Here is a 24,625-nt window from a genome sequence, read left to right as displayed (position 1 = left end):
TTCCACTCTTTCAACAGTCACCTTTTGCTTGTCCCAACAGCTTTACCTTCCCACTACAAATACACCAATCCAGATCTCCTTGCTTTATATCTGTTCTTTCTCTGAATCGCAGAGAATATTATCATTCTGGGGTGGCAATAAAATTGTGGAGAGTTTCCAGTGCCACGTTAGTTTATATTATTATTGAACCTTTGACTATGCTTGAACCTCAGTAAGCATATATCATTTTTTCAAGGATCTCTTAATAAATACCTGTGTTAAATTCATATATAGTTTTACAAGAAAATAATGTGAAATAATCTAATCAAAATAAGTGTTATGTTTCCCTTTGCAGAACCTTTGCAATAATGAAATGAGGAGTAAGCATGATATTTATGGATAATGAATAATGCATAACTGATTTTATTCCTATTTTACATTAAAACAAGAATGAGATAGCAATATGCATATGAGCAGTTTATTACTACAAATGAAGTAACTGTAAAATCTTATAACTAAATTATGGGCTCCAATTTCCTTTTCTTACATTTATTTCTTATTTCTTTAGTACAATAAAATTATGGAAAATATTGATATAATAAGAATATATTCAATTGGATTGTTTTCTACTCTTTTTCTTGCTTTTTTTATTAATTATACTAATACTTTTCTTTTAAAAAATAGTTTTACAATGTAAGGTTTGAACTTTGGTTTCTGTGCATGGTAAGCAAGCTCTGTACCACTCAGCTGTATCTCCAACCTTCTACTACATATTTCAATATTCTGTATTTCTCACTATAAATCACTATTTTTTGGCCACCTTAGACTATTTATCAGTAAATAAATCTTTTTTCTTTAGGAATCTTAATACAATTGTATACATGTATTTTATAACAAATGTTTAAAATGAACTTTTAGGTAATAAACTAGTAGCCACATTATTTAATCAACATTTTCAATAATGAATTTTTTTTTTTAAGACAAAAGACCCAGAACTTCACCTTTTTCTGAATGATTACACATCAGTCTTCACTGTCACATAGACTGGTATCACTCGCTACCTCACCCTGCTGCAACCAGTGGACAGGGAAGAACAGCAAACTTACACATTTTCGGTAAAAAGATTTCATATATATGCTTATATGTGTCTGTATGTTTGAAATGGAAAGAGATGTCTGATTAAAACTGACAAGGTCAATGACTTGAGGAAAATGAAAACCTTAATATTTCAGATAACATCAGAGAAAATATCAATTGCAAAAACTTCTTCACATGTATTTCACCTTTATTGATGCATAAATTTGTGTAGCTACATTAATATTTTCTCCACAAACAGGACACACTTCTTCAGTCTTCACCATAAACTAACAATTAATAATATGAACTAGAATTCACCAAATAATCATATCCTCAACTTTTTATTACTGTATTTTCAATTTTGTCATAGGGTTGGGCTAGTAGTTCTCAACTGGAAGTAATTTTTTACATTCAGAGAATGTTTTGCAACCTCTGGAGGCATTTCTGGTTGTCACAAAATGAGGGAGTGCTACTAGCCTCTGGTGGCTAGACATAAAAGATGCTGCTGAGAATCTTATGATACATAGAGCACCCCTCACAAAGAATTATCTGATCCAAATGTCAATAGCATTGAGTAGATAAATCATGGGTTGGGCTTGACTAATCAAGTTTGGGGGAGTGTGCCAGGGTCCAAGTCCATGGGTTCCACACAGGTAAATGGGGCGCGGGGAGACAGTGTCGGCGATGGATGGAGAATGAAAGACACAGACTCTAGTTCTGGTGCAATCAATACCACTTTATTCTCGGGAAGGTTGGGTTTATGTACATTTTTCTTCAGGCTATAATGGCAGTCTTGTGGTTAATATTAAAGAAGTTTCCAAAGCATAGGCAGAAAACAGCAACCTTACAGATCATCCTTACCTAATCACAATTGTTTTAAGAATATCTAACTACGTCAATGAGCTAATACAATGTTTATTTCCTTAATATCTAAACTGTATGTGACCTAAGACTATTCTTATTATTCTTGCGGTTAAAGCGATAGACAAGTAATCTCATATGACCATCTCTACTAGGTCCATCTGGTTAATATCTAAATTGCTGAGTTAAGGGCTACAGGAGGGCAGCGGTCGCAGTGGTTCTCGTGGCCAAGTTTTTTTTACTGAATAAATTACCTTGTCTTATTTAGCTCTTTTTTCCAGAACAGGGCATTGTGCACCAATGTTTATTATAGGGGTGACCTATTCTTTGTAGGAAGGAAGGAATGTTGTGAAACCTTATTCTTTTACCCCACCACCATCGTTAGAATTTAACCAGCGTGTTGGAGACAAAGGCAGATATATAACTATTTCTCCAGAGGCTTTCAGGGACTCATTGCACGGTTGCAAAATTATTTTTAATTTTGTTAGTGGTAAAGACCCATTGTTTTTCAGATTGTAGGTAATATTTTCTGGAATTTTTGTTGTATTCCCCTCGTCCCCTTAAGCAATCCGTTCAGACTGAAATGAGTAATGTATTATCAGAAAAACACAGCAGAAAAAAAACCATGCTCCGGAGGAAAACATCCGGCAATTCCTTTTAGGATGAGCCTTTGCAATCATCCTCCAGAGGATCTTTGTCAAGCACTGGATGGAATTCCGGACACCCCCGCAGGAGTGAATGTTATTAAAGTTGTGATTGAACATATTTAGCGCGAAGTCGGCAAAAAATATGTAAACACACACATAGAGAACTAGTATAATAGGGTTGAGAGATGAATACAGATTTAAAAAATTTCAACTGTACCCAAATCCTTTAATAAAGTATAAGAAAAGATGAGCAGATAGACACAACTTACTTGGAATTTCTTTCTGGAGAGGCCTACACAACATAAGACTGGAACTTCTAGAAAACTTTATCTGACAATTATAAAACTTAGATACATAGTTGTTTCCAGAGGTCATTCACACAAAGTCGACTGTCTAATACTTGCAGATCTGATTTTGTTTGTCAGGCACTTTCAATTTCTTTAAGTGAAGAAAAATCAAGAGGGACCCCTTTATCACACATTTATAAAACACTAGTATATACAATACAATTATTAAAAATGAAACATTTAAAAAAATTCAGTGCCTTAAATTTTGCAATCCTTTTTCCATCATGCTTACAATCTTTCATAACTTGCTATCTGTTATCAAAGTGTTCTGCAACTTCTACCCCACCACAGTACAAATGAAAGAAAAAACTATCCAATAGGTTCTTGTGAGACAAAATTAGAGAAACTAAAGTAGTCCAATAACTTATTAGCAATGATCAAGTTTTCAAATTTTTAATAGTGAGATTAAGTTATCACTAGTGACATATGCCAGTGAGCCCTTTAAAAATAATGATTTGATAAATTTCTACAATATAATTTAACATATCTAGTGCACCTTATTTCTCGACTGATATAAGCATGTAAACTATAAAAGCAACTGTTTTATCTAAGGGAAAAAAGACAGCATGAAAGTAGTAGAGACTATTAGGGAAGAGAAAGGGGGTGGGTGAGTTGGAGGGGAGGGCAAGGTAGAAGAATGGGGGCATGGATATGAGCCAAGTATGTTATTTTCATGTACAGATATCCCACAAAGAACCCCATTAGTCTGTATAATTAAAATCCTCCAATAAAAAAGTAAATATTCCATTGTACACAAAATAAGTAAACATGAAGAATATTTTCCAATTACTTTCTAAGGATTACTTTGTATTTAGTTATTAAAAATCAGTAATGTTATTGATCCACTTTAAGCCTCTAAGATATTTTCCATATCCTCTTATTTAAAAAGTGCTTGGAGTGGAATGCATTAAAAGTAAAACAGAATCCTTAATAATTGCTTTTTAGTACATTAAACACTTTTGAATACACGTAGTATTGTATTTTTATTATTTCCTTTCTTCGACAAAAATCTTAGAACCCTTTTAAAATTGTAAATCATTTATTAAAAACTCATTAAGTTGTAAGAGTGGATTCTTTACTGTTTGTATTTGCATGACTTCTCTATTAAGTGTATTTTCTTCCCCAAAGATAACAGCATTTGATGGTGTACAAGAAAGTGAGCCAGTTATTGTCAATATTCAAGTGATGGATGCAAATGACAACACTCCAACCTTCCCAGAAATATCCTATGATGTCTATGTTTATACAGACATGCGCCCAGGGGACAGTGTCATACAGGTAACTACCCATATAATGTATGGATATGCACAAAACAGTTATTTCCATGGACATCACACAATGTATTAGGAAATCACTTAAGAAATAAGAATGAATTTCATACTTATATGGCTTAAGTTTAAATGAATTTAAATTATTGCTCATTTTTCAAATAAAAGTATACATGTATAATTCTATAGGGACTGAAAAGTAAAATAAAGTCATTATTAGATGTAAGCAGTTATGTGACCTGTTTATATTTGATTTGAAATAATTTAACTGTTTTACTCATTTATTTTAAGAGCAGGAGTGTAATTAGTTTATTTTTACATCCATAGCAACTGTATCCACACTTCCTCTCATATATCAGATGACTTATGTAATAGTTGATTAATAAATCTTTATTTGAAAATGAAAGAAAGGAAGGCCAATATACATCAAGAAATGAATGAATGAAAACATGAATGAGCAAGAATTTATAAATGTACTAGCTTTTATTTCTGGTCTATTGATCGACTAAGTGAGCTACATTTTTCTTCAATGGAACAATCTTTCTTAGGTAGCAAAATTTCAATTTATACAGATAAAGGAATGACAATTATTTTCATGTTCTTATTTAATTAGACCTGATCCTCTTCTCCATAATGATATAATTGGAAATAAAACTAAGTTTATAGAAAAAAAACAGCCAGCAGGGAACTGGAAAATGTAACTAAGAAAACGATCGTAATTCTGTGGTGGAACTGTATCTCAAAAATGTTTGCCTTAAGGGATCAAAAGCTTATTTCTGGTATTTGAAAGCTACAAAAGTTAATTTCCCTTATGTATCACTTTATAAAACAGATATGGCTTTGCATTTAAAGATTTATATTTTATATATTTCCCTAAATTATGCAGATATGAAGATAAATTGTTGTTTGTGTCTATATGCCTGAAATTTCAAAAAAAATTATTTAAAAGCCAAGAAATTAAGCTTTATAATTTGTATTTCTAATGTTATTCCTGGTATGTGGTAAATGAATGTTTGGCTATCAATCATCCTCCAGTAGCCCAGAAATAAAAGGAAATGGATTTCCCATTGAGAGAAAAAATTAAAACAAAGTAAAATGGTTTAGAACTGTTATTGGCAAAAGCCCTTTTAGGGTCATGACATTGTTTGCTATGCTACACCCCCTACTGCTCATTGACCCCACGGACCCCAAAGAAGATCAACTAGTTTTCTTTTTGGTTAATAATCTTAAATCAAAAAGAGTGAAAATATTAGAAATGAAGGTGATAATGAGAACTCTACAGAAAAAAGGGGGCAGGATAACACATTTTAATTATTGTAATGTCATTCTCAACATAGCCATGAGATTATTTTGACCTGATACTAAATTCTTTACTATAGTCTTACTATGAGAAAGCTATCATTGCCCATAGGAAGTGGATAGATTAGTCACAAATATGTAACCAGGTCCTTGTTGAAAACTGTAAGCTATAGATTATACCACTGAGATTATGTATATCCCTTATGCTTGATTATTGTGAAAAGGACCAAAGTGATTCTATGTGTGATGAACTGAAATTAAGATTAATATTGTCTTAAAGCAGCATCTTTACTTCCATAACTGAAACTGTAATTGGATTATTAGCCTTGCTATAAACATTTCTCCCAGAGGAAGCTCTGGAATGCAACTACCCGCTGATTTTCACCTTGATGACAAAATTATCTAAATTCATCAATCAATCCAAGTGCGAATATATCTATAACTGTCTCTTTTTTGTCTGTCTCTTCTGCCTGTGTCTATCTAATGTGAATTTTACTCACATCACACCTCTAACATCATATAAAATCATATATCTTATTAAGTCTGTCTATAAATATCAAACTCAAAAGCATTTCTCAATCCTTAATCTATTTGTAATTTATGTGGATTCACATATTTATGTGAAATTTCCTTGGTTCTCATCCTACAACTCTGCAGGCTGAGGGATGTTATTGCTGGTGTTCAATTCTCATGTTTTAAATGTTAACCTTCCTTTAAAAACTACCTCTAGTTCTCTCGTTTGTTTACATTCAGTCAGCACCTTCGTATATACTCATGTCTCTCAAAGTAACATAAGTGAAATTTCCTGTGGTAACCTCTCTCCTGAGCATTGAGCTGACAACACAGGTGTCTGTTGGACTTGGCCATATGGAGTTTTGTCAAGCATGTCACACTGTACATACCCCAAGGTAAGTGAACAAATTTGTTATCTTTCTTGTAAAAAACACAAAGTCTCAACCTTGCACGTCTGGCCCTCTTTGGTGGTAATTATATTATGAAGTACCCCTCTAGTCCTTAGGAGATGTCATTGTGTTTGCATCCCTCACCTACTGCTTACCTTTGATTATTGTTCAGTGGATGCACTTTCTATCTTCTTTTACCCCTAAGACAGTACAATTGCATTAAAGTGCTCATATTGTACATTAGATCTTAGACTGCCATTCTACCTGTCTGCTACTACATATGTGTATATCCCTCAGCTGCATCTCCTTTCCTTCCCACCCACAGTTTCTACTTCAAAATATATTTGTCTGTCATCATTTTCTTTGATTTTGTTTATAAAAGACAAAAGTGATAGAAGGTACAGAGTTTTCTGATACATTCTCTACCTTCTCAGTTATCAGCACCCTCTACCAGAGTGGTTTATTCGATACAATTGATGAGCTTACATTGACATTTTTTAATCATCCAAACTCTGCAGTTTACATTAGGATTTACTCTTGGTATTTTACAATCTCTGTTTTAACTAATGCATTATGAGGTGCACATAACATATAGTATCATACAAAGTAGTTGCACTGCCCTACAAATCCTGTTCACTCCTTTTTCAGCACCCCTCCCTACTTCTTGACAACAACTGAATTTTTTAGTATCTGTATAGTTTTGCCTTTCCAGAATAAGATACAGCAGGTAACCTTTGTAGATTGAGTTCTTTCACTTTATAATATGCACTAAAGCTTTCTGCAGGTCTTTTCATGGCCTGATAACCTATTTCTTTTAATGCCAAATAAAATGCAATTGTCTAGCTATATCACAGATTTTTTATTAATTCTCTTACTAAAGAGCACCTTTGTAACTTCCAGATTTTGTCAGTTATGAATAAACCTGATAAAATTTCTCATGCAGTTTTTGTGAAGTAATATTATCAATTCCCTTCTGTAAATACCAAGGAGTGTGATTTCTGAATCATATGGTTAGATCATGTTTAGTATTTGTTTTTAATTTTTTATTGGTTATTTTTAGTTATACATAATAATAAAATTTATTTTTATATAATTAAAAAGGCATGGAATATAATTTGTTCTAAATCATACCCCAGTACCTCCCCTTCCCTCCCTTCATTCCACCCCTTATTCTCTACTCTACTGAGATTTCTGCTACTTAATTATATTTTTTTAAAAAATGAATGTCTTGTGGATATACACAATGGTGAAATTCACTGTGCTCTATGTATATGTGTATATAGGAATACTAGGTCCAATTCATTCTACTGTTCTTCCCTATCCCATTCCTCCTCCCTTCCCTTCATTCCCCTTTGTCTAATCCCCTAAACTATTCTCCCCCTCCTTATTGTGGGTTAGCTTCCACATATCAGAAAAAGCATTTGACCTCTAGTTTTTTGGGGATTGACTTCTTTCACTTAGCATGATAGTCTTCAATCCATCCATTTACTGACAAATACCCTAAAGTCATTCTTCTTAATGACTAATACTTCATTTTATATATATATATATATAAATATATATATATATATATTATATATATCACAATTTCCTTATCCATTCTTCTGTTGAAGGGCACCTAGGTTGACTCCAGAGCATAACTCTTATGAATTGAGATATTATAAACATTGATGCATCACTGTAAGTATGCTGATTTTAAATCTTTTGGATATATACCAGGTCATGTGGTGGTTTTATTCCAAGTTTCTTTGAGGATTCTTCATACTATTTTCCAGAGTATTTACACCAATTTGCAGTCCTGAAAACAATATATGAGTGTACCCTTTCCCCTAAATTCTCTATTTTTACTTATATTCTTGATAATTCCCATTCTGACTGCAGTGAGATGAAATCTCAGCATAGTTAGAATTTATATTTATTTAATTGCTAGAGATGTTGAACATTTTTTCATATATTTGTTGACCAATTGTATTTCTTCTTTTGAGAAGTATCTGTTTATTTGCTTTGCCCACTTATTAACTGGATCATTTGTTTTTTGATATTAAATTTTTTGAGTTTTTTTATATCCTGGATATTAATGTCCTATCTAAGAAACAGGTGCAAAGATTTTTCTCCCATTCTGTAGGCTCCCTCTTAATACTCCTAATTATTTCCTTTGCTGTGGAGAAGCTTTTTAATTTTGAGCCATCTTATTTATTTCGGATTTTATATCATGTGCTTTATGAGTATTGGTAAAAAAAGTCAGTTCCTGAGCTGGCATGTTGTAATGTTAGAGTGACATTTTCTCCTAGCAGTTGCAAGGTTTCTGATTTAATTCCTAGGTCTTTGATCCACTTTGAGTTGAGTTTTCTGCAGGGTGAGTAACAGGGGTTGAATTCTACCCTACCACTTATGGATTTGATTTTTCCCAGAATCATTTGTTTAAAAGGCTGTCTTTTTCCAACATGTTTTTGGCACCTTTGTCTAGTTTCAGATAACTGTATCAATATGGGTTTGCGTCTGTGTCTTCTATTTTATTCCTTTGGTTTCCATGCTTATTTTGATGCCAGTATCATGCTATTTTTGTAATTAGAGCTCTGTAGTATAATTTAAGTTCTGGTATTGTGGTGCTTTCCACTTTGCGTTTCTTGGTAAGGATTGCTTTAACTATTCTGAATCTTTAATATTCCAAATGAATTTCATGACTGAATATTTTATTTCTGTGGAAAGCATCATTGGAATTTTGATGAGAATCACTTTGAATCTAAATAGCATTTTTGATAGTTTAGCCATTTAGTTTCATAATAAACTGCCAAACTGTCTTTGAAAGTGTTTTGTCATTTTGTATATACACCATATTTTCCTTTTACATGCCTATTACTGTCATAAATTATAATGGTACAGGAGACTTTGCTAGGTGTCAAGGTTATCCCAGAACATTCTCCATTGCATCACTCCCAGTGATTATTCTGAAATTGAGTCAGACCAGATCCCCATCCTCCTGGAAATTCTGCTAAAGCTATGGTCAAAACTCCACACATATAGCCAAGAAACATCAGTCAAGCATAGTCAAAAAATGTTTTTTCAACTCCTGCTGTACTTCTCCATGTTATTGACCTTAAGAGCATATAGGATTTTGTTTTGTTTTGGAATGGAATATATTTCCTTTTCTATACCTCTTGACCTCTTTCTCATGTTTTAATGTCCTATCCAAGCTTTACTTTTATTCTTTAAGACATAGTTAAATTGTTAATTCTGTAATAAGCCTTTCATATTCTAAGAAATTGCTCTCATTGTTTCCACCATGCTTCCACATATCTAGCTTCCAACTGTATATCTTATATATTTTATTGAATTACTAACTTTCACATACCCTTTTATATTACTGAGCAATAAATCCTTTTTTTAAATTAGTGCATTACAGTTGTACATAATTTTGGAGTTCATGTTGACATAATTATGCAAGCCTAGAATATAATTTGTTCCAATGCAGTTCCCATTACTTTCCTTTTCTTTCCTCACCAACACCTATTGTTGCTTGTGTTCTTGATAATCGCCATTCTAATTGGGGTAAGATGAAATCTTAGGGTAGTTTTGATTTGCATTTCCCTTATTACTAGGGATGTTGAACATTTTTTCATATATCTGTTGATTGCTTGTACATCTTCTTCTGTGAAGTGTCTGTTCATTTCCTTAGCCCATTTGTGATTGGATTATTTGTATTGTTGGTGTAGAGTTTTTTGAGTTCTTTATAGATTCTGTAAATTAGCGCTCTCTCTGAAGTATGGTTGGCAAAGATATTCTCCCACTCTGTAGGCTCTCTCTTCACATTGCTGATAGTTTCCTTAGCTGAGAGAAAGCTTTTTAGTTTGAATCTAACCCAGTTGTTGATTCTTGCTTTTATTTCTTGTGCTATGGGAGTCCTGTTAAGGAAGTCTGATCCTAAGCCAACAAGTTGAAGACTTGGACCTACTTTTTCTTGTATAAGATGCAGGGTCTCTGGTCTGATTCCAAGGTCCTTGATCCATTTGAAGTTGAGTTTTGTGTAGGGTGAGAGATAGGGGTTTAATTTCATTCTGTTGCATATGGTTTTCCAGTTTTCCCAGCACCATTTGTTGAAGAGGCTATCTTTTCTCCATTGCATATTTTTGGCCCCTTTGTCTAGTATGAGCAAATTGTATTTATTTGGGTTTGTGTCCATGTCCTCTATTCTGTACCATGGATCTACCTGTCTATTTTGGTACCAATACCATGCCGTTTTTGTTACTATTGCTTTGTAGTAGAGTTGAAGATCTGGTATTGCAATACCCCCTGCTTCGTTCTTGCTACTTAAGATTGCTTTAGCTATTCTAGGTTTTTTATTCTTCCAGATGAATTTCATAATTGCTTGCTCTATTTCTGTAAGGTACATAATTGGGATTTTAATTGGAATTGCATTGAATCTGTATAGCACTTTTGGTAGTATGGCCATTTTGACAATATTAATTCTGCCTATCCAGGAACATGGGAGATCTTTCCATCTTCTAAGGTTTTCTTTAATTTCTTTCTTTAGTGTTCTGTAGTTCTCATTGTAGAGGTCTTTCAACACTTTTGTGAGATTAATTCCCAAGTATTTTATTTTTTCGATGATATTGTGAATGGGGTAGTTTTCCTAATTTCTCTTTCTGAAGATTCATCACTTATGTATAAAAATGCATTGGATTTATGAGCATTGATCATGTAACTTGCTACTTTATTGAATTCATTTATGAGTTTTAAAAGTTTTCCGGTGAAATTTCCAGGTTCCTCTAAATATATAATCAGGTCATCAGTGAACAGGGATAGTTTGAGTTCTTCTTTTCCTATTTGTATCCCTTTAATTTCTTTGGTCTCTCTAATTGCTCTGGCTAGAGTCTCAAGGACGATGTGGAATAGAAGCGGTGAAAGAGGGCATCCCTGACTTGTTCCAGTTTTTAGGGGGAATGCTTTCAGTTTTTCACCATTTAGAATGATAATGGCCATGGGCTTAGCGTAGATTGCCTTTATAATGTTAAGGAATGTTCCCACTACCCCAATTTTTTCTAGTGTTTTGAGCATGAAGGGGTGCTGTATTTTATCAAATGCTTTTTCTGCATCTATTGAAATAATCATGTGATTCTTGACTTTAAGTCTGTTGATATGGTGAATGACATTTATTGATTTCTGGATGTTGGACCAACCTTGCATCCCTGGGATAAAACCCACTTGATCATGGTGCACTATCTTTTTAATATATTTTTGTATGCAATTTGCTAAAATTTTGTTGAGAATTGTTGTGTTGATGTACATTAAGGATATTGGTCTGAAATTTTCTTTCCTCGATGTGTCTCTGTCTGGTTTAGGTATCAGGGTGATATTGGCTTCATAGAATGAGTTAGGGAGGGTTCCCTCCTCTTCTATTTCATGAAATACTTTGAGGAATATTGGAATGAGCTCTTCTTTAACGGTTTTGTAGAAATCGGCTGAGAACACATCTGTTCCCGGACTTTTCTTTGTTGGTAGGCTTTTGATGACCTCTTCTATTTCATTGCTTGAAATTGATTTATTTAAGTTGTGTATGTCCTCATCATTCAGTTTACATAATAATATGTCTCTAGAAACTTGTTGATGTCTTCGAGGTTTTCTGTTTTGTTGGAGTATAGATTTTCAAAATACCTTCTAATTTTGTTTTATATTTCAGTCGTGTCTGTTGTGATATTTCCTTGTTCATTCCGAATTTTAGTAATTTGAGTTTTCTCCCTCTTTCTCTTTGTTGGTGTGGCTAAGGGCTTATCAGTTTGTTTATTTTTTCAAAGAACCAACTATTTATTTGTTGATTTTTTTGACTGTTTCTTTTGTTTCAATTTCATTGATTTGAGCTCTGATTTTAACTATTTCCTGCCTTCTACTACTTTTGGTGTTGGTCTGCTCTTCTTTTTCTAGGGCTTTCAGCTGTAGTGTTAAATCATTTATTTGTTGGTTTCTACTTCTTTTGTTGAATGCGCCCCATGAAATAAATCTTCCTCTAAGTACTGCTTTCATAGTGTCCCAGAGATTTTGATATGATGTGTCTTTGTTCTCATTTATTTCTAAGATTTTTTTAATTTCCCTCCTGATTTCTTCTGTTATCCATTCATCATATAATAGTGTATTATTTAATCTCCAGGAATTGGAGAAGTTTCTCTATTTTATTCTCTCATTTATTTCTAATTTTAATCCACTATGATCTGATAGAATACAAGGTAGTATCTCTATCTTCTTGTATTTGCTAAAAGTAGCTTTGTGGCATAAAATATGGTCTATTTTATAGAAGGATCCATGTGCTGCTGAGAAGAAAGTGTATTCGTTCTTTGTTGGATGGTATATTCCATATATGTTGGTTAAGTCTAAAATGTTGATTGTGTTATTGAGTTCTGTGGTTTATTTACTCAATATTTCTTTGAAAGATCTATCCACTGGTGAGAGAGGTGTGTTAAAATCACCAGTATTATTGTCTATTTGATTTCTGGAATTGAGAAGGATCTGTTTGACGTACGTGGATGAGCCACTGTTTAGGGCATAGATATTTATGATTGTTATGTCTTGCTGATTTATGCTTCCCTTAAGCACTATGTAATGTCCTTCTTTATCCTTTCTGAGTAGTTTTGGCTTGAAGTCCACATTATCTGAAATGAGGATGGATACTCCAGCCTTCTGCTGCATCCATGTTTCTTGGTTTGTTGTTTCCCATCCTCTCACCTTTAGTCTATGTGTATCTCTTCCTATGAGATGAGTCTCTAGCAGGCAGCATATTGTTGGATTTTTCTTTTTAATCCAATCTGCTAGTCTGTGTCTTTTGATTGATGAGTTCAGGCCATTAACATTCAGGGTTATTATTGTGATATGATTTGTATTCCCAGTCATTTCACTCATTTTTGTATTTTGACATGATTTGGTTTCTCCTTTATTTGGCTATTCCTTTAGGCTAGTTCCTCCCGTTGCTGATTTGCATTGTTGTTTTTCATATCTTCCTCATGAAATATTTTGCTCAAATGTTTTGTAATGCCGACTTTATTTTGTAAAATACTTTAGCTTTTGTTTATCATGAAAGGATCTCATTTTGTAGTCAAATCTGAAAGTAAGTTTTGCTGGGTATAAGATTCTTGGTTGGCATCCATTTTCTTTCAGGGCTTGGTAAATGTTGTTCCAGTCCCTTCTAGCTTTTGGAGTCTGGATTGAAAAATCTGCTGATATTCTTATTGGTTTCCCCCTGAATGTAATTTGATTCTTTTATATCGTGGCCTTTAGAATTCTGTTTTATTTTGTATGTTAGGTATTTTCATAATAATGTGCCTTGGTGTGGGTCTGTTGTAATTTTGTATATTTGTAGTCCTATAAGCCTCTTGTACCTTTTTCCATTTCATTCTTCAGATTTGGGAAATTTTCTGATATTATTTCATTGAATAGATTATTCATTCCTTTGGTTTGTTTCTCTAAGCCTTCCTCAATCCCAATAATTCTTAAATTTGGTCTTTTCATGATATCCCATAATACTTGTAGATTCTGTTCATGATTTCTTACCATCTTCTCTGGTCAACTTTGTTTCAAGATTAAATATTTTTTCTTCAGTGTCTGAGGTTCTGTGTTCCAGGTGTTCTATCCTATTGGTTATGTATTCTATGGAGTTTTTAACTTGGTTTATTGTTTCCTTCATTTCAAGGATTTCTGTTTGTTTGTTTTTTTTTTTCAGTATCTCTAACTCTTTATTGAAATGATCTCTTGATTCACGTATTTTCTCTTTTAACTGTTGATTGGTGCGATCATTTAATGTCTGCATTTGCTCTTTCATCTCCTCGTTTGCTTCCCTGATTGTTTTAATTATGTATATTCTGAACTCCCTTTCTGACATTTCTTCTGCTGTGCTATCATTTTTTTTTATTGTAAACAAATGGGATACATGTTTCTCTGTTTGTACATGGCGTAAAGGCATACCATTTGTGTAATCATAAATTTACATAGAGTAATGTTGTTTGATTCATTCTGTTATTTTTTCCCTTCCCTCCCACCCCTCCCACCCCTCTTTTCCCTCTATACAGTCCATCCTTCCTCCATTCTTGCCCCCCTCCTTAACCCTAACTCTAACCCTTACACTAACCCCTCCCACGCCCCATTATGTGTCATCATCAACTTATTAGCGATATCATTTGTCCTTTGGTTTTTTGAGATGATCTTATCTCACTTAGCATGATATTCTCCAATTTCATCCATTTGACTGCAAATGCCATAATTTTATCATTCTTTATGGCTGAGTAATGTTCCATTATATATATATACCACAGTTGTTTTTTTTTTTTTTTTTGGGTGGCTCAAACAACAGAAATTTATTATTTATGTTTTTTTTATAATTATTGTATACAAATGGGATACATGTTGTTTCTCTATATGTACATGGAGTCAAGGCATATCATTTGTGTAATCATACATTTACCTAGGGCAATGATGTTTGATTCATTATTTTTTTCCCTTCTCCCCCACCCACCCACCCCTCTTTTCCCTCTATACAGTCCTTCTTTCCTTCATTCTTACCACACTCCTTATCCTTAACCCTAAACCTAACCATAAAACTAATGCTAACCCCTTCCACCCCCCATTATATGTCCTCACCGCTTAACAGAGAGATCATTCGTACTTATTTTTTTGAGACTGGCTTAACTCACATAGCATGGTATTCTCCAATTTCATCCATTTGCCTGCAAATGCCATAATTTTATCATTCTTTATGGCTGAGTACAATTCCATCGTATATATATGCCACAGTTTCTTTAACCATTCATCATTTGAAGGACATCTAGGTTGGTTCCACATTCTGGCAATTGTGAACTGAGAAGCTATGAACATTGATGTGGCTGTATCTCTGTAATATGCTGATTTTAAGTCCTTTGGGTATAGGCCAAGGAGTGGGATAGCTGGGTCAAATGGTGGTTCCACTCCAAGTTTTCTAAGGTGTCTTCACACTGCTTTCCAAAGTGGCAGCACTAATTTGCAGGTCCACCAGCAATGTATGACTGTACCTTTCTCCCCACATCCTCGACAACACTTGTTGTTGCTTGTATTCTTGATAATCGCCATTCTAATTGGGCTGAGATGGAATCTTAGGGTGGTTTTGATTTGCATTTCTCTTATTACTAGAGATGTTGAACATTTTTCCATATGTTTGTTGATTGCTTGTAGATCTTCTTCTGTGAAATGTCTATTCATTTCCTTATCCCATTTGTCGATTGGATTATTTGCATTCTTGGTGTAGAGTTTTTTGAGTACTTAATAGACTCTAGAGATTAGTGCTCTATCTGAAGTATGATTGCCAAATATTTTCTTCCACTCTGTAGGCTCTTTCTTTGCATTGCTGATAGTTTCCTTTGCTGAGAGAAAGCTTTTTAGTTTGAATCTATCCCACTTATTGATTCTTGCTTTTATTTCTTGTGCTATGGGAGTCCTGTTAAGGAAGTCTGTTCCTAAGCCAACATGTTGAAGCTCTGGACCTACTTTTTCTTCTATAAAATGCAGGGTCTCTGGTCTAATTACGAGGTCCTTAATCCATTTTGAGTTTAGTTTCGAGCATGGTGAGAGATATGGGTTTAGTTTCATTCTGTTGCATATGGATTTCCAGTTTTCCCAGCACCATTTGTTGAAGAGGCTATCCTTTCTCCATTGCATATTTTTGGCCCCTTTGTCTAGTATGAGAAAATTGTATTTATTTGGGTTTGTGTCCGTGTCCTCTATTCTGTACCATTGATCCACCTTTCTATTTTGGTACCAATACCATGCCGTTTTTGTTACTATTGCTTTATAGTAGAGTTGAAGTTATGCTATTACGATACCCCCTGCTTCACTCTTTCTGCCAAGGATTGCTTTAGCTATTCTGGGTTTTTTATTCTTCCAGATGAATTTCATAATTGCTTGTTCTATTTCTGTAAGGTACATCATTGGGATTTTAATTGGAATTGCATTGAATCTGTATAGCACTTTTGGTAGTATGGCCATTTTGACAATATTAATTCTTCCTATCCAAGAACATGGGAGATCTTTCCATCTTCTGAGGTTTTCTTTAATTTCTTTCTTTAGTGTTCTGTAGTTCTCATTGTAGAGGTCTTTCACCTCTTTTGTGAGATTGATTCCCAAGTATTTTATTTTTTTCGAGGCTATAGTGAATGGGTAGTTTTCCTACTTTCTCTTTCTGAAGATTCATCACTTATGTATAAAAATGCCTTAGATTTATGTGCATTGATCTTATATCCCTCTACTTTACTGAATTCACTTATGAGATCTAAAAGTTTTCTGGTGGAATATCCTGGTTCCTCTAAGTATATAATCATATCATCAGCAAATAGGGATAGATTGAGTTCTTCTTTTCCTCATATCCCTTTATTTTCTTTGATTTGTTTAATTTCTCTGGCTAGAGTCTCAAAGACAATATTGAAAAGAAGTGGTGAAAGAGGGCATCCATGCCTTGTTCCAGATTTTAGGTGGAATGCTTTCAGTTTTTCACCATTTAGAATGATATTAGCCATGGGTTTAGCATAGATGGCCTTTACAATGTTAAGGAGTGTTCCCACTATCCCTATTTTTTCTAGTGTTTTGAGCATGAAGGAGTGCTGTATTTTATCAAATGCTTTTTCTGCATCTATTGAAATAAACATGTGATTTTTGACTTTAAGTCTATTGATATGGTGAATTACATTTATTGATTTCCTGATGTTGAACCAACCTTGCATCCCTGGGATGAAACCCACTTGATCATGGTGCACTATCTTTTTAATATGTTTTTGTATGTGATTTGCTGATATTTTGTTGAGAATTTTTGCTTCGATGTTCATTAAGCATATTGGGCTGAAATTTTCTTTCCTCGATGTGTCTCTGTCTGGTTTAGGTATCAAGGTAATATTGGCTTCATAGAATGAGTTTGGGAGGGTTCCCTCCTCTTCTATTTTATGGAATACTTTGAGAAGTATTGGAATGAACTCTCCTTTAAAGGTTTTGTAGACCTCGGCTAAGAACCCATCTGGTCCTGGACTTTTCTTTGTTGGTAGGCTTTTGATGACTTCTTCTATTTCATTACTTGAAATTGGTCTATTTTAATTGTGTATGTCCTCCTCTTTCAGTTTAGGCAATTCATATGTCTCTAGAAACCTGTTGATGTCTTCGATATTTTCTATTTTGTTGGAGTATAGATTTTCAAAATAGCTTCTAATTATGTTTTGTATTTCAGTCGTGTCTGTGGTGATATTTCCTTGTTAATTCCGAATTTTAGTGATTTGGGTTTTCTCTCATCTTTTCTTTGTTAGTATGGCTAAAGGTTCATCAATTTTGTTTATTTTTTTGAAGAACCAACTATTTATTTTGTCAATTTTTTTGTATTGTTTCTTTTGTTTCAATTTCGTTGATTTTAGCTCTGAGTTTAACTATTTCCTGTCTTCTACTACTTTTGGTGTTGGTCTGTTCTTCTTTTTCTAGGGCTTTGAGCTGTCATGTTAGGTCGTTGATTTGTTGAGTTTTACTTCTTTTATTAAATGCGCTCCATGAAATAAATTTTCCTGTAAGTACTGCTTTCTTGGTGTCTCAGAGATTTTGATATGATGTTTCTTTGTTCTCATTTACCTCTAAGAATTTTTTAATTTCCTTCCTAATATCTTCTGTTATCCATTCATCATAAAATAGCATATTGTTTAATCTCCAGCTGTTGGAGTAGCTTCTGTTTTTTATTCTTTCATTTATTTCTAACTTCAATCCATTATGATCTGATAGAATACAAGGTAGTGTCTCTATCTTCTTGTATTTGCTACCATTAGCTTTGTGGTATAATATATGGTCTATTTTAGAGAAGGATTCATGTGCTGCTGAGAAGAAAGTGTATTTGCTCTTGGTTGAATGGTATATTCTCTAAATGTCTGTTAAGTCTAAATTATTGATTGTATTATTGAGATCTATGGTTTCTTTGTTCAATTTTTGTTTGGAAGATCTGTCCAGTGGTGAAAGAGGCTTGTTAAAATCACCTAGTATTATTGTGTTAGGGTCTATTTGGTTTCTAAAATTGAGAAGGATTTGTTTGACATACATGGATGAGCCACTGTTTAGGGCATAGATGTTTATGATTGTTATTTCTTGCTGATTTATGCTTCCCTTAAGCAGTATGAAATGTCCTTCTTTATCCCTTCTGACTAACTTTGGCTTGAAGTCCACATTATCTGAAATGAGGATGGATACTCCAGCTTTTTTGCTGAGTCCATGTGCATGGTATGTTTTTCCCCATCCTTTCACCTTTAGTCTATGTGTATCTCTTTCTATGAGTTGAGTCTCTTGCAGGCAACATATTGTTGGATCTATCTTTTTAATCCAATCTGCCAGTCTATGTCTTTTGACTGATGAATTCAGGCCGTTAACATTCAGGGTTATTATTGAGATATGATTTGTATTCCCAGTCATTTGGTTCATTTTTAAAATTTTCTTTCTTTCTTTATTTATTTTTCACACCTTGGTTTCTCCTTTATTTGACAGTTCCTTTAGGATAATTCCTCCCTTTGCTGATTTGCTTTTTTGTTTTTTTATCTCTTCCTCATGGAATATTTTGCTGAGAATGTTCTGTAATGCTGGTTTTCTTTTTGTATATTCTTTTAGCTTTTGTTTATCATGGAATGATTTTATTTCATCATCAAATTTGAAGGTAAGTTTTGCTGGGTGTACAATTCTTGGTTGGCATCCATTTTCTTTAGAGCTTGAAAAATGTTGTTCCAGGCCCTTCTAGCTTTTAGGGTCTGGATTGAAAAATCTGCTGATATCCATATTGGTTTCCCCCTGAATGTAATTTGGTTCTTTTCTCTCACAGCCTTTAACATTTGCTCTTTCATCTGTTCCTTCAATGCCTGCATTTGCTCTTTCATCTCCTCATTTTCTTCCCTGATTGTTTTAATTATGTGCATTCTGAACTCCCTTTCTGACATTTCTTCTGCTGTGCTGTCATTGGGTTTTATTGATGTAGTATCTATGTTTGTTTGGGATATTTTCTTCCCTTGTTTTCTCATATTGGTCAGATATCAGTGGGACTCTGAGATATTGCAGATTTCCCCTATTGGCTTATAGTGTCCCTGTAGATTTCCAGTATATCACCTCCCAGTCTTCAGTAGCCTGAATTCTTGGAGGAACTTGATAATGCAGTGCTTTCAAAGAAAGCTTCCCCTAGCCTGCTACTGGTTCCAGGGCTTGGAGCTGGCTCTGTGCGGAAAGGCTCTCACTGGGCTGTCTGCTCCAAGAAGCTGGCCGTGGAAGGAGCCTGCCACAGGAGGGATCAGGGCTACCTGGGGAAGACTAGCTGCCCTGTCCTGCTCTGATAAGACACCCCTGTCTGGGCCTGCTGACTGGGCTGAGCTTCACCCGGTGGGGGAGTCTCACCCACTGGCTCTATGTTAGTCCAAGCCTCTCAATGCCTCCCCTTCTTGAATCCTGGGTTCTGGAGCGACAGGAGATGCAGTCTCCCTCTAGTCCACCATCTTGGATTGCCCAGTGGGAGGAGCCTGCCTCAGGAGGCAGCAGGGCTGCTTGGAGAAGTCTCTGGCTGCCCTTCCCTGGTCCCAGAGGCTGCCTGCAGGCCAGAACTCTCTGCTGGCTCTGGGACTTGGAGCTGGCTCTGTGCAGAAAGTCTCTCACTGGGCGGCCTGCTCTGAGAAGCTGGCCGTGAAAGGAACCTGCCGCTAGAGGGAGCAGGGCTTCTTGGGGAAGTCCCTGGCTGCCCTGCCCTGGTCCCTGAAGCTGCCTGTGGGCTGGAGCTCATCACTGGCTCTGGGACTTGGAGCTGACTCTGCAGAAAGGCTCTCACTGGGCGGCCTGCTCTGAGAAGCTGGCCATGGAAGGAGCCTGCCACCGGAGGGAGCAGGGCTGCCTGGGGAAGATTCTAGCTGCCCTGCCCTGCTCTGAGAAGCCGCCCCTATCCAGGCCTACCACTCAGGCCAAGTTTCACCCAGTGGGGGAGCTGGTTTATTCTTGATACCACTTGTTTTGAAAGCTTTTCTGTGTTTATAATGTCTCTTTATTCTTATATAATAGCACTTATGTTAAAGATTCTTTTCTTTCCTGTCACCTTTCCCAGATCATGTGTTTGACAGAAATTATTCTGTTTATCTCTTGTGCTGTGCATTTTTCAGAGTTCAAAATGTGGAACAAATTAAAATCTTCATTAATGAATCAGTATACCAATTCACTTAAGGAATATCCTGCATTACAAAGTAGTTTAGACTTGGCCATTGTAATTAAAATGAGATTTCTTAAGAAGTATTTAGAACCAGGTCCTAAATGAGATGGATTAAGGCTCATGAGCTAGGGATAGGTGGAAACAACTTTGAGGAAATCCTTAACTCATATAATGAGAGTGGAAGTTGAACATCACAGAGTACAATAGCATTGGAGTACTTAAGTCCCCATTTCCAATCTCAGAATCTAAGTAATGAGAATCAATGAAGCTCTACAAAATGATTATGAAGTTGCCAAAGAATTTCTCAGACAATATTAGAAATAAGGATTCCTTGCTTTATTCTTATCTTTCTTTGAAGAAGAGGGACATTTAGATGAGAGATTCGTCTCCAGTAAAAACCTTTCTGATGGCTCATAAGAAATTAATTATGATGTTATTGTTACTAGTGTCTATAACTCTTTCTGAATTATATATTTGATAAAAAATTACCAACCACCTACTCTACAAAGGTACCATCATCCTGAATTATTCTACAATTTGCTGAGCTGAAGAGAGAATCAGTAATCTGTTACACACTTTAAAGCATTGATTGTTTACATTAAGGCCACAGAGAATAAATCTTGAAAGAAATAAATCTCCAAAGTTCAATTTGCTTAACCAGTAAGAGTAGTATTTGGTTCAGCCTTGACTATGACTGTCAACCTTGAGATCCTTGACAGGGCATACCCAACTTCAAGTTTATTCACCTGTATGTAAGGATATAAGACAGGCAATAAATAATTTTACAGCAATAACAGTGAACATCTTGTCACCTCTAGATATCACATTTTATGTCCATTAAGTCATAAGAACTCAGAATGTGTTGCCCCTTTCCTATGTATTTTTTTCTATCTAGGGCATATAATAGACTTACCAAAACACTGACAATCCCCAGAATATATTTTCTCCAGTAAGGAAATGAAATTCCCTATACAAATCAGATTAATCATAATTTTTCTTAAATTTTCTTTTATTCCTTTAGCATTTGAAAATTGTTTAATTACTTTATCTTCTACTACTTATAAATTTCAATAAGCATTGATAGAGACATTTAACTGTGAACATAAGCATTCTGAATATAAGTTAAAATATTTTGCTGGTGAGTCTGTCTCCACAGATATGACCTTATTTAAGAGTTTTAGGTGCCTTTCAAATAACCTTTCTTGCTTAGGGATCAATAGCTACTTAAGTTTTATTTTTATCTAAATGCATAAGTAAATTTTAAAAACCTTTATTACAACATAGAGTGGAGGCAGAGAGTTTGTTAACCACTAAATACTTCACTTAATATTATCATGTTATTTTCTCAATTTTCCCATCAAATCGGCTTTTTCACAGATATCATACATTTTCCACTACCAGAATAGTCACTAGCAACAATCAGACAATTCTGACCAGACCCTAGGTAAAAATGTTTACTAGCCAAAATTTTGGAGTATCATTACAGTATACCAACCATTTGTCTCTTAGGAAACACAGCAAGCATTATTAATCTGTCCAAACCTCACCAGAGGTACCATGGAGAAGATTATTTTGTTTTCTTTTGGTTGCTTTGCTTGTGTAATATTGGAAATTGAACTCAGGGCCTCACACAGACTAGGCAAGCATTCTAACACTGAGCTGCACAATTGGACAAATAATTTTGTTTTCTTATTAATAGAACTATGCCTGTGAGAGAACAGTGAGAGCAATCGTATTTACAAATGACATCTCCTTATAATTTAAACTGGCCATAGTTTTCACACATGTTTCTCCCTGACTTGATTCTCCATGGAACCACCTGCAAACTTTTAAATACATCAGATTACATCAGTCATTCTTGAGTAATGCCAGCTTACTGAAGAATATTATTCCCTATTTTTTTTTTTAATTTGGGTTAAATTTAAGTGGGTTTAACCAACTAACTCCAGTTCACAAGTCTTCAGATTTCTCTTAACTCTTTAGTTCCAGGGTTGGTGGGCTGTCACAAGATTACCATCACCAAGTACATATGGTATGAAAGAAATTTAAGTATGCTTTGTATACACAAAAGTATTGTGTCTCTTAAAAACTTGTACTTTTGGGTGTATTCAACTTCTGGGTGAAATTCATCCTGAATGTGCCAAAGACTTCCCATAAAGATTCCTAGTGAATTTCCAGAAGCAAATCATCTGTGATATGAGATCATGATGTACTTCACTATGCACCTTCTTGGGCCTGTTTCTGGTTTTCTGAATATCTGTTTGTATTCAATCCCACCCTCCACCACATCTGGTGAGTTAAGAGAGCTATGGTAGTGGGGCATTGGTGACAATGTTTAAGTGGTGTCATTCTGAAACATATGTATGTATATACAAGCTATAGCTGACTGCCATAGAATATTAGCTGACTAGTATTTCTCTTAAGACTTCAAATATACTAACATGAAAATAATAAGCAAAAAGATCAAAGTGACACATGTGAACCTAATATTCTGGCACCTCATCAAGGGACATACTGTTGACAAATGTTCTCAATAGAACTCTCAGGTATGTCTTGTATCTTCATTTATTCGAAAGTCAAATCTGGGCACTTTTCCACCATTGGCCATGACTTGATGGTGCATATGAAAGGAACAGCTAGAAAGGTTATGTTTTTGATCTGCAATGTCTTCTTACAGGAAAATATGAAGACATTTTCTTGAAGTCCTTGTTTATCTGTTGCCTATTCTATATTCCACATTTTTCCACTCTGTTTTGTATTTGTCACTATTCTTAACAAATTTAGTCTTAAAGGGTATGGTTGTTGATTTTATTCTGTTTTCCACCTGTGGAATTGCTGCTTCTTGCTTGCCAACCATTACCATTTTCCATTCCCAGGAAAAAGATCTAGGTTTAAAAATTTGTCAAGAAGTAGTGTGAAGCTGATAGTCAATCCCTAGAATGGAGAGAGTAGAGCAAGTATAAAAGTTTAAAAGAGAAAGATTTAAACAAATAATCCTTGAACTGAATTTTGAAAGTACCTAGGAAAGGAAGAATAAAGGATAAAAATGAAACAAATAATGAAATAACATGAATAGTTTGCCTGAAGGTCATCCTATTAATGCCAAAGAAAATCAAAACCCATCATGTATGGGTAAAATTTTCTTTGTAATTTTTGAGAGCCTTCCTCAATTATAATTTATATGTCCTAAAATTCATCTATGACTTTTAGTAAGTTTAGACAGTTATACAATGATTACGACATAGGTAGGTCCATACATTTCATTTCATCATTGTAAAATGTTTGCCCATTCCCACTTGCATGCAATACTGTCTACAGCTCTTAAGTAGTCACTTCTGTGATTAAAACTTTGTCTTGCCTACAAATTTATAAATATAGAATCATACTATATTAGTCAGCTTTCTGCCTTGTGCCAAATTTCTAAGAAAATAAAATTTAAAAAGTAGAAAAATTTATGTTGGCTCCAAGTTTCAGAGTTTCTGTCCACTTGACTCTGTCGCCTTTCGGCTTGCAATGAGGCAGAGCATCATGAGAAAGACCATGTGTCAGTGCACTCTCTGCTCACCTCATGGCAAATGGGAAGCAAAAATAAAGAGCGAATGGACTGAGATCCTAATAGCCTCCCTAAGGGCACCCCTTCAGTGACTTAACTTCCTTCCGCTAGACACCACTTCCTAAAGGTTCTTCCATCTCCCAACAGTACCATCAACTGGTGATCAAGTGCTTAGCGTATATGCTTTTGAGAGATATGTAAGATACAAATCATAACACATAGAGTATGTAGTTTTCTTTTTTCTTTTCTTTCTTTCTTTTTTTTTTTTTTGGTAGGCCTTCTTTTACATAGCATAATGTTTATATGGCTAATCTATATTCTGTACCATGAACCAATCCTACCTTTGTGTTTCTTTAAATTATGAAATAATATTCCATCATATGAAACTACCACAGTTTGTTTATCTGTTCACCAACCGTTAGATATTTAGGTTGTTTCTAGTTTTGGAGAGTAAAAATAATATGGCTAAGAATAGTCCATTGGAATCTCTTAATAGAT

General features: G+C 34.7%; 1 protein-coding gene across 1 annotated transcript in view; it reads left to right on the top strand.

Moving 5' to 3' along the window:
* Window positions 1-1,022: 1,022 nt before the first annotated feature.
* Window positions 1,023-24,625, top strand: part of LOC124975746 (protocadherin-15-like) — a gene marked incomplete at both ends in the record, with an annotated part of 92,155 nt that continues 68,552 nt past the window's right edge. The window contains 2 exons of the mRNA XM_047538314.1: window positions 1,023-1,094; window positions 4,040-4,189. Coding sequence (XP_047394270.1) covers window positions 1,023-1,094; window positions 4,040-4,189 — 222 coding nt within the window. The remainder of the gene's footprint in view (window positions 1,095-4,039; window positions 4,190-24,625) is intronic.

Source organism: Sciurus carolinensis, unplaced genomic scaffold, assembly GCF_902686445.1.
Source record: "Sciurus carolinensis unplaced genomic scaffold, mSciCar1.2, whole genome shotgun sequence".
Taxonomy (NCBI): domain Eukaryota; kingdom Metazoa; phylum Chordata; class Mammalia; order Rodentia; family Sciuridae; genus Sciurus; species Sciurus carolinensis.
Note: the sequence above shows the minus strand (reverse complement) of the source record. Positions and strands in the feature narration are given on the sequence as shown.